An 11,261-nucleotide genomic window follows, 5' to 3' on the forward strand; every position below is an offset into this window, starting at 1 on the left:
CTTGGGAAACCCAGTCTCGTATTATAATAACTGCATTTATTTTAATTTTTAATATTACGTTGGACAACACATGCTTTTCCGGATAACCCGGAAGTGTATCGTCTGAACTGTGACCCTGTCCCACGTTGTCCGCGGTGTGGCTGTCGGCGGAGTGTTGTGAGTGTGACCCGTTACTGAGACACACAACATGCCGACAACAAGCGACCAGGACTCTAAAGTAGAGCCGCGGGCCGCCATGAGCAAGACCCCGGAGAAGAGGAGCAAGACCCCGGAGAAGAGGAGAGCCGAGGAGGAGGATGAGGAGGAGGAACTGGTGAGGAACCATTACCAGTCTGCCCATACCTCCGTTACCAGTCTGCCCATACCTCCGTTACCAGTCTGCCCATACCTCCGTTACCAGTCTGCCCATAGCTCCATTACCAGTCTGCCCATAGCTCTATTACCAGTCTGCCCATAGCTCCATTACCAGTCTGCCCATAGCTCCGTTACCAGTCTGCCCATAACTCCGTTACCAGTCTGCCCATACCTCCGTTACCAGTCTGCCCATACCTCCGTTACCAGTCTGCCCATAGCTCCGTTACCAGTCTGCTCATATCTTCATTACCAGTCTGCCCATAGCTCCATTACCAGTCTGCCCATACCTCCGTTACCAGTCTACCTATAGCTCCGTTACCAGTCTGCTCATATCTTCATTACCAGTCTGCCCATAGCTCCATTACCAGTCTACCCATACCTCCGTTACCAGTCTGCCCATAGCTCCGTTACCAGTCTGCTCATAGCTCCATTACCAGTCTCCGGTCCCCTAATTTGTCTTGTTTTAAACATAGTGGTTACTAGATAAGACCTCTAATGTTACTGTGAACAGTGGGTTAACCAGTGTGTTACAAGTATGTCTCTAGCTCCCAGTGTGTTAACCAGTATGTGTGTGTCTCCAGCTCCCAGTATAACCAGTATGTATCCAGTTCTCAGTATGTTAACCAGCATGTCTCCAGCTCCCAGTATAACCAATATGTGTGTGTCTCCAGCTCTCAGTCTGTTAACCAGTATGTCTCTAGCTCCCAGTATAACCAGTGTCTCTCAAGCTCCCAGTATAACCAGTATGTGTATGTCCCCAGCTCCCAGTGGCTGTGGAGGGTTCCTCTGTGGCTCTCGAGGGCTCCTCGGACAGCGAGGAGAGTTTGTTCTCCGGCCTCGAGGAATCCGGCAGCGACAGTGAGGAAGACGATGAGGATGAGGACGAGGAAGAGGAAGGTGTTCCTGGGAGCGCAGTGGACCCCGACGGTGGGAACTCTCAGGTGGGGAGGAGCGAGAATACCACGGTATCATACGAGAGGTGACGATTGAGGGTTAGTGTGTGTACCGGTTAGTGTGTGGACGGGTAAGTGTGTGTGTGTGTGTGTGTGTATGGGTTAGTGTGTTTGTGTACGGGTTAGTGTGTGTGTGTTTACGGGTTAGTGTGTGCGTGAGCATGATAACTACTGGTGGTAATACTGATGCTCCTGTGTTCAGGAGACGCTGGAGGAAGGAGAAGAGAGGGGGATGACGGAGAAGGAGAGAGCCCTCCTCAAGGACAAAACGGACGAATACGACCACGACTCATCGGACGAAGAGGTACGGTCACACCCATTGTAAAGGTGATGTTAATCATATCCACTGTAGAGGTGGTGAATCACATCCACACTGTAAAGGTGGTGGATCACATCCACACTGTAAAGGTGGTGAATCACATCCACACTGTAAAGGTGATGGATCACATCCACTGTAAAGGTGATGTAAATCACGTCCACTGTAAAGGTGGTGGATCACATCCACACTGTAAAGGTGGTGAATCACATCCACACTGTAAAGGTGATGTAAATCACATCCACTGTAAAGGTGATGAATCACGTCCACACTCTAAATGTGATGTAGATCACATCCACTGTAAAGGTGATGGATCACACCCACACTGTAAAGGTGATGTAAATCACATCCACTGTAAAGATGATATGTTGTTATTGATGATGGTGTTGGGTTATTGATGATATTCTGTGTTCTGTGGCTGCAGGACATCAGGAACACGGTCGGGAACATCCCCATGGAATGGTACAAGGACTTCCCTCACATTGGCTACGACCTGGACGGGAAGAAGATCCTCAAGCCAATCAGGAACAAGGATGAACTCGATGACTTCCTGGATAAGATGGAGAACCCTGATTACTGGTGAGAGCTCCTCTGTTTATGCATACTTATTATTCATAACACACACACACACACACACACACACACACACACACACACACACACACACTAATACCTGCTTCCTGTGTGTAGGCGGACCGTCCCGGACAAGCAGACCGGAAGTGAGATCGTCCTCACAGACGACCAGGTGGACCTCGTCCACCGCCTGCAGAGAGGACAATTTGGAGATGTCAACTTTAACCAGTACCAGGTGAGAGAGAGACACTAACCTGGGGAGAGAGAGAGAGACACTAACCAGGACCAGGTGAGAGAGACACTAGCCAGTAAGCCAGTACCAGGTGAGAGAGAGACACTGACCTGGAGAGAGAGAGACACTAGCCAGGACCAGGTGAAGGAGAATAGCCTGGAGAGAGAGACAGAGAGAGAGAGAGAGAGAGACACTAGCCAGTACCAGGTGAGAGAGAGAGAGAGAGAGAGAGAGAGAGAGAGAGAGAGAGAGAGAGAGAGAGAGAGAGAGAGAGAGAGAGAGAGAGAGAGAGAGAGAGAGAGAGAGAGAGAGAGAGACTAGCCTGGAGAGAGAGAGACACTAGCCTAGACAGAGAGAGAGAGAGAGAGAGAGCGAGTGAGAGAGAGAGAGAGAGAGAGAGAGAGAGAGAGACTAGCCAGTACAGAGAGAGACACTAACCAGGAGAGAGACAGAGAGACAGAGAGAGCGAGAGGGGGATCCACTAACGGGTGTCTGCTGTGTTCCAGCCCACGGTGGAGTTCTTCAGCGGGGAGGTGATGATCCACCCGGTGACCAACCGACCCCAGGACAAACGCAGCTTCATCCCCTCGCTGATCGAGAAGGCCAAGGTAGGGGGGGGGGGCCGGACCCCCCCGGGGGGCGGGGCCAGACCCTCTGACCCTAGAGGGGTCAGGTGGGCTTGGGGTGTGTGTGTGTGTAACGCGGCTGTGTGTTCTTGTGTGCGTGTGTGTGTGTGTGTGTGTGTCTAACTCCGCATTCTGTGTGTGTGCGTGTGTCTAACTCGGCGGTGTGTGTGTGTCTAACTGGACCGTGTGTAACTGGACCGTGTGTGTGTGTAACTCGGCGGTGTGTGTGTGTGTGTAACTGGACCGTGTGTGTGTGTAACTCGGCGGTGTGTGTGTGTGTAACTGGACCGTGTGTGTGTGTAACTCGACGGTGTGTGTGTGTGTGTAACTGGACCGTGTGTGTGTGTAACTCGGCGGTGTGTGTGTGTGTGTAACTGGACCGTGTGTGTGTGTAACTCGACGGTGTGTGTGTCAGGTGTCCAAGCTGGTCCACGCCATCAAGATGGGCTGGATCCGCCCCCGGCGCTCCAAGGAGCAGCGGGACGAGGAGGCGGGGCGCTACTACGACCTGTGGGCCAGCGAGGACCCCAACGCCGTCCTGGGACGCCACAAGATGCACGTCCCGGCGCCCAAGCTGAGGCTGCCGGGACACGAGGAGTCGTACAACCCCCCCCCGGAGTACCTGCTGAGCGAGGAGGAGGTAGGACACACACAGGGCCGAACAGGGACCGCACGCACACAGACAGACACACACAGGGCCACACAGGGACCGCACACATACAGACAGACACACACAGGGCCACACAGGGACCGCACACACACAGACAGACACACAGGGCCGCACAGGGACCGCACACACACAGACACACTCACAGGGCTGCACAGGGGCCGCACACACACAGACAGACACACACAGGGACAGCACACACACAGACAGACACACACAGGGCCACACAGGGACCGCACACACACACAGGGCCGCACAGGGACCGCACACACACAGGGCCGCACAGGGACCGCACACACACACACAGACAGACACACACAGGGCCACACAGAGACCGCACACACACAGACAGACACACACAGGGCCGCACAGGGACCGCACACACACAGACAGACACACACAGGGCCACAGAGACCGCACACACAGACAGACACACACAGAGACCGCACACACACAGACAGACACACACAGGGCCGCACAGGGACCACACACACACAGACAGACACACACAGGGCCACACAGGGACCACACACACACAGACAGACACACACAGGGCCACACAGGGACCGCACACACACAGACAGACACACACAGGGCCACACAGAGACCGCACACACACAGACAGACACACACAGAGACCACACAGACACACACACACAGGGCCACACAGGGACCGCACACACACAGACAGACACACACAGAGACCGCACACACACACACACACACGACCGCCAAGACCACACACACACACACACAGACAGACAGACACACACAGGACCACACAGACCGCACACACACAGACAGGACCGTACCTAGACCACGCACACACACACAGACAGACACACACACAGGACCACACAGAGACCGCACACACAGACACACACACGACCGCACATACACACAGACAGACAGACACAGGACCACACACACACAGGACCACACCGAGACCACACACACAGACACACACACGGTCGCCGAGACCACACACACACACACACACACACACACACACACACACACACACACACACACACACACACAGGACCACACACACAGACAGACACATTGCCGTACCTAGACCACACACACGCAAAGACAGACACGCTCAAGACGACACTGACCACACAGACACGCACACAAACACACACATGACAACACCTAGACTTCACACACACACACCACCACGCACACACGACAACATACACCACCACGCACACTCACGCCTCGGTGTTTGTGTGTGTGTGTGTGTGTGTCAGCGTCTGGCCTGGGAGCAGCTGGACCCCGAGGACAGGAAGACGTCGTACCTGCCCAGGAAGTTCTCCTGTCTGCGCGCCGTGCCCTCGTACTCCCGCTTCATCCACGAGCGCTTCGAGAGGTGCCTGGACCTCTACCTGTGTCCCCGGCAGAGGAAGATGAGGGTAACGCACGCACTCACACACTCACACCTCTGTTGGTGAGGTGGGAGCCGTGGGGCTCGCTCTGAGCGTCAGGCCGTGGGGGAGAGCGTGACCCAAGGGCTCGTATGAACCGTGGGCCAGGAGGACGCCATGGTTGGTTCACACTGCAGCTTACTGAAGACGACTAGAAATATGGTTGAGTTAACTCTCTCTCTCTCTCTCTCTCTCTCTCTCTCTCTCTCTCTCTCTCTCTCTCTCTCTCTCTCTCAGGTCAATGTGAATCCAGAGGATTTGATTCCAAAGCTTCCGAAACCCAAAGACCTTCAGCCCTTCCCTACGACCCAGTCACTGGTACGCACACATACACACACGTAATATATATATGCATGACATGTATTTGTATGTCATATATTTGTGTGTTTATGTTTTCCAGGTATACCGCGGTCACACGGGCTTGATTCGCTCCATCAGTGTTTCTCCAACTGGCCAGTGGCTTCTCTCAGGTAGTGATGTGTTCATGTCCTGTGGGTATTTCCAGGTAGTGATGTGTTCTTGTCCTATGGGTATTTGCAGGTTGGGATGTGTTCATGTCCTGTGGGTATTTGCAGGTTGGGATGTGTTCATGTCCTGTGGGTATTTGCAGGCAGTGATGACGGCACGGTGCGGTTCTGGGAGGTGATCTCTTCCCGCTGTGTGAAGACGGTCCAGGTGGGCGGAGCCGTGAGGAGCGTCGCCTGGAACCCCAACCCAGCGGTCTGTCTGGTGGCCGTCGCTGTGTAAGAGACCCCCGCCTTAACTAGACTAACCCCCGCCTTAACTAGACTAACCCCCGCCTTAACTAGACTAACCCCCACCTTGCCTAGACTAACCCCCGCCTTAACTAGACTAACTCTTAGCCTAACTAGACTAACCCTTAGCCTTACTAGACTAACCCTTAGCCTTACTAGACTAACCCTTAGCCTAACTAGACTAACATTTACATTTACATTTAGGGCATTTAGCAGACGCTTTTATCCAAAGCGACTTACAATAAGTGCATTTGTTACAATAAGTACATTTGTCATAAGAAGTGAAACAATATATCGCTGTCGGTACAGTAAAGACGTTCATAGAACCAAGTGCAAGTATTACAATCGCTAGGCTAACCCATTCCCCGTGTAAAGCAGCGATAGCAGCTACTGTAGATGCTACACAATTAAGTACCTTAAATAAGTGCAATGTACAAGTGCCAGGACGTACAACATTCAATGGTGGCTGTGCATTGGTTTCTATGCAGAGTCGAGATGAACTCTGAACAGGTGAGTTTTGAGTCTTTTGCGGAAGCTGGTGAGCGACTCTGCGGTCCTGACATCGGTAGGGAGCTCGTTCCACCACTGAGGTCCAAAAACAGAGAAAAGTTGTGACTTTGCTGATCGACCTTTGCTTGCTCTTAGCGATGGCGGTACCAGACGTCCAGCTGAGGTAGTTGAGCGGAGGGATCGAGCTGGGGTGTGTGGCTTTATTAATGCTTGGAGGTAGGCAGGGGCAGTTCCATCGACTGCCTTGTATGCCAGTACCATCATCTTGAATCTGATGCGAGCTATTACAGGGAGCCAGTGGAGGTCTCGGAAGAGGGGGGTTACATGTGAGAACTTTGGTAGGTTGAACACGAGGCGCGCTGCCATATTCTGGATGCGCTGCAAGGGTTTAATCGCAGAGGCAGGGAGTCCAGCCAGGAGCGAGTTGCAGTAGTCGAGGCAGGAGATGACCAGTGATTGGACTAGAAGCTGAGCTGCTTCCCTTGTGAGGAAGGGCTGGATCCTGCGGATGTTGTAAAGTGCAAATCTGCAGGATCGGGCCACCGCAGTGATGTTTGCGGTGCAGCATAACTGATTGTCCAACACTACACCAAGGTTTTTGGCAGTTGGAGAAGGAGATACAGTGATGTTCTCAACAGTGACCAGTAAGTCCATGTGTGGGCAATCTTTCCCTGGTATTAGGAGGAGCTCAGTCTTGTTGAGGTTAAGCCTCAGGTGAGGGCAGTTGTCCAGGTGCTGACTTCTGCCAGACATTCAGATATGTGTGTTGCAATCAGGGCTTTGTCAGATGAGGGAAAGGAGAGAAATAGCTGAGTGTCGTCAGCATAGCAGTGATAGGAAAAGCCGTGGGATGTAATTACAGAGCCCAGAGATCTGGTGTAGAGGGAGAACAGAAGAGGCCCCAGTACCGAGCCTTGAGGGACACCTGTATCAAGTGTGCAAGGTTTGGACAAGGAGCCATTCCATGTTACCTGATAAGTGCGATTCATCAGGTAGGACGTGAACCAGGAAAGGGCAGATTCAGCTATGCCAAGCTCGGCGAGAGTGGCGAGGAGGATCTGGTGGTTCACAGTGTCAAATGCTGCAGACAAGTCAAGGAGAATGAGAACCGATGAGAGGGACGAGGCTCTGGCCGCCCGGAGGGACTCAGTCACCGCGAGGAGAGCCGTCTCAGTGGAGTGTGCTTTTCTGAAGCCTGACTGGTGAGGGTCAAGCAGGTTGCTAGATGAGAGATAGGAGGACAGTTGGTTAGCGACGGCACGTTCCAAGGTTTTAGAGAGGAATAAAAGAAGAGATACCGGTCTGTAATTCTGGATGTCAGTGGCATCAAGCGTTGGTTTTTTGAGGAGAGGCTTTATTCTGGCAGTCTTGAAAGGCGTTGGAACAATGCCAGAAGTGAGGGAGGAGTTAATAAGTGCGGTTAGAAATGGCAGGATGTCGTTTGACACAGCCTGGAGGAGGGAGGAAGGGATAGTGTCAAGGGGGCAGGTGGTGGCATGGTTAGATGTTATAATTCTGTTGACCTCGTCTGAGGTGAGAGGGATGAATTGGGTAAAGACAGAGGTGGGGGTCGGGCGAGGGAGGACGGTGGCAGTGATAAAAGAGGAGCTAATGTCCTTTACTTTCTGGGTAAAGTAGGTAACAAAGTCATCAGCAGTGAGGCAGGAAGGAGGAGGAGGGGAAGGGAGGGTTGAGGAGGGAAGAGAACAAGGAAAACAGTTAACCCACTAGACCCACCCAACTCGCTAGGGTAGACTGCCCATAACTTGTGGACATGTTGTAGAGAAGCCTGGCGTCCAGAGCCTCACTAATGTGTCTGTCTGTCTGTCTGTCTGTCTGTCTGTCTACCTCCCTCCCTCTAGTGGTTGTGACGTGTTACTGCTGTGTCCCTCCCTGGGCGACCGGCTGCTGATTGGCTCTACCGAGCAACTCCTCTCTTCCTATCAGCCGCCAGAAGAGAAGGGGGAGGAGCTTGTCGTCTGGACGACCGCTGAAGGGGAGGAGCATAGCCAGGGCGTACGCCTGAGACTCACACATCCCAAGGTACACACGCACACATGGAGATTAGGGGTGGGTTAGTTAGGGTGGGTTCACTAGTGGTGTGGGTGTGTTGACTAGCAGGGTGGGTTTCTGTTGACTAGTAGTGTTACCTAGCAGTGTGTGTTGACTACCAGTGTTAACTAGTAGTGTGTTTAACCAGGCGGTGCAGCATATGGTGTGGCACTCTAAGGCCTCTAGTAGTGCTGACTAGTAGTGTGTTAACAAGTAGTGTGAACTAGCAGTGTTTGTTGACTAGTAGTGTTAACTAGCAGTGTGCGTGTTGACTAGTAGTGTTAACTACGAGTGTTAACTAGCAGTGTTTGTTGACTAGTAGTGTGTTGACTAGTAGTGTGTTAACTAGTATTTTTAACTAGTCACACACTGCTAGTCGTGTTAACTAGCAGTGTTTGTTGACTAGTAGTGTGTTAACTAGTATTTTTAACTAGTAGTGTTAACGAGCAGTGTGTGTTGACCAGTAGTGTTAACTAGTTGTGTTAACTAGCAGTGTGTGTGTCAACCAGGCGGTGCAGCAGGTGGTGTGGCACTCTAAGGGCGACTACCTGTCCTCCGTGATGCCCCAGCCCTCCAGCCACCTGCAGGTGCTGGTGCACCAGGTGAGCCGGAGGCGGAGCCAGAACCCGTTCCGCCGCAGCAAGGGCCTGGTGCAGTGCGTATCCTTCCACCCGCTGCGGCCCTACTTCTTCGTGGCCACGCAGCGCTCCGTCCGCGTCTACAACCTCATCAAGCAGGAGATGACCAAGAAGCTGCAGGCCAACTCCAAGTGGATCTCCAGCATGGCCGTGCACCCCGCAGGTAACCAGTCACAGCTCGGCAGGTAACCAATCACAGCTCGGCCTGACCCTCAGAGCCTCTCAGTCCCCTCCCAGTCTCCTCCCAGTCCCCTCTCCGTCCTCCCAGTCCCCTCTCCGTCCTCCCAGTCCCCTCTCATTTACATTTAGGGCATTTAGCAGACGCTTTTATCCAAAGCGACTTACAATAAGTGCATTTGTTACAATAAGTACATTTGTCATAAGAAGTGAAACAATGTATCGCTGTCGGTACAGTAAAGACGTTCATAGAACCAAGTGCAAGTATTACAATCGCTAGGCTAACCCATTCCCCGTGTAAAGCAGCGATAGCAGCTACTGTAGATGCTACACAATTAAGTACCTTGAATAAGTGCAATGTACAAGTGCCAGGACGTACAACATTCAATGGTGGCTGTGCATTGGTTTCTATGCAGAGTCGAGGTGAACTCCCTCTCAGTCCTCCCAGTCCCCTCTCAGTCCCCTCCCAGTCTTCCCAGTCAGAGCAGTCCCCTCCCAGTCCAACCAGTGCTCCCAGTCTGACCAGTGCCTGTGTTCCAGGGGACAATGTGATCTGCGGGAGCTACGACTGCCGTCTGGCCTGGTTCGACCTCGACCTCTCAACCAAACCCTACAAGATGCTCCGGTAAGCCCCACCTCTGGTCTTCATGTGTTCTGATGGAGGAGGTTGTGTGGTCGCTATGGTAACTAACTGCTGTGATGCGTTGCCTAGGCACCATAAGAAGGCGGTGAGGGGCGTGGCCTATCACCCCAGCTACCCGCTGTTCGCCTCCGCCTCTGACGACGGCTCTGTCATCGTCTGTCACGGGACCGTGTACAAGTAAGACACGCACACACACACACACACCTACAGACGCACACACACACACACACACCTACAGACACACACACACACATACAGACGCACACACACACACACACACACACCTACAGACGCACACAGACACACACAAACACATTTGTATGTACACGTGCAGACACACACACACACCCCTCTCTCTCTATAGTAAAGCCCTGTGTGTCTCTCTCGCCCAGCGACCTGCTCCAGAACCCGCTCATCGTCCCTGTGAAGGTACTCCGGGGTCACGCTGTGACCAATGACCTCGGGGTTCTGGACGTGACCTTTCACCCCAGCCAACCCTGGCTCTTCTCCTGTGGCGCTGACGCAACCATCAGGCTCTTCACCTAGTCGCCCCCGGCAACCACATCAGCCTCGTCCCCTTCCCCAGGTCGCCCCCGGCAACCATCAGTCTCATCCCCCAGTTGCCCCCGGCAACCATCGGGCTGTTCACCTAGTCGCCCCCGGCAACCAAGCATGTCATATGTCTTCTGTCGGCTGTTCTGTTTTTAATAAAGCTCCGTTTTTCTCAGTGCGTGTGCTGGTTTGTGTTGAACACGGTCAGTTCTACGTCAGGACAATATCTACGTCACCACATCAAATATCAATCATAAAGCCTGCACCCCCACCTCCACCCCTCACCCATACCACCTCCACCCATCACCCATACCACCTCCACCCATCACCCATACCACCTCCACCCATCACCCATACCACCTCCACCCATCACACATACCACCTCCACCCATCACCCATACCACCTCCACCCCTCACCCATACCACCTCCACCTCCACCCCCACCTCCACCCCTCACCCATACCACCTCCACCCCTCACCCATACCACCTCCACCCATCACCCATACCACCTCCACCCATCACCCATACCACCTCCACCCCTCACCCATACCACCTCCACCCATCACCCATACCACCTCCACCCATCACCCATACCACCTCCACCCCTCACCCATACCACCTCCACCCATCACCCATACCACCTCCACCCATCACCCATACCACCTCCACCCCTCACCCATACCACCTCCACCCATCACCCATACCACCTCCACCCATCACCCATACCACCTCCACCTCCACCCCCACCTCCACCCCTCACCCATACCACCTCCACCCATCAC

At 53.4% G+C, this 11,261-nt stretch overlaps 1 protein-coding gene across 1 annotated transcript; it reads left to right on the plus strand.

The window, feature by feature from the left end:
- The first annotated feature begins 41 nt into the window (after positions 1 to 41).
- Positions 42 to 10,645, plus strand: bop1 (BOP1 ribosomal biogenesis factor). The gene is made up of 16 exons (XM_079748804.1): positions 42 to 313; positions 1,116 to 1,295; positions 1,510 to 1,611; positions 2,048 to 2,202; positions 2,314 to 2,431; positions 2,935 to 3,036; positions 3,470 to 3,694; positions 4,978 to 5,139; positions 5,389 to 5,469; positions 5,552 to 5,621; positions 5,762 to 5,894; positions 8,279 to 8,459; positions 8,978 to 9,269; positions 9,824 to 9,908; positions 9,996 to 10,103; positions 10,319 to 10,645. The coding sequence occupies exons 1-16, from the start codon at positions 188 to 190 to the stop codon at positions 10,470 to 10,472; spliced, it is 2,274 nt and encodes a 757-aa protein (XP_079604930.1). The 5' UTR covers positions 42 to 187; the 3' UTR covers positions 10,473 to 10,645.
- The last annotated feature ends 616 nt before the right edge of the window (positions 10,646 to 11,261 follow it).

The sequence above is a fragment of the Pollachius pollachius genome (assembly GCF_949987615.1).
Source record: "Pollachius pollachius genome assembly, chromosome: 13".
Classification (NCBI taxonomy): domain Eukaryota; kingdom Metazoa; phylum Chordata; class Actinopteri; order Gadiformes; family Gadidae; genus Pollachius; species Pollachius pollachius.

What these genes read in the sequence shown, in the direction of transcription:
- bop1 (XM_079748804.1), top strand. Translation starts at nt 188, where the DNA reads ATGCCGACAACAAGCGACCAGGACTCTAAAGTAGAGCCGCGGGCCGCC. An exon ending in ACGACTCATCGGACGAAGAG is followed by an intron (nt 1,612 to 2,047) that starts GTACGGTCACAC and finishes CTGTGGCTGCAG; the next exon opens with GACATCAGGAACACGGTCGG. An exon ending in CCCGGCAGAGGAAGATGAGG is followed by an intron (nt 5,140 to 5,388) that starts GTAACGCACGCA and finishes TCTCTCTCTCAG; the next exon opens with GTCAATGTGAATCCAGAGGA.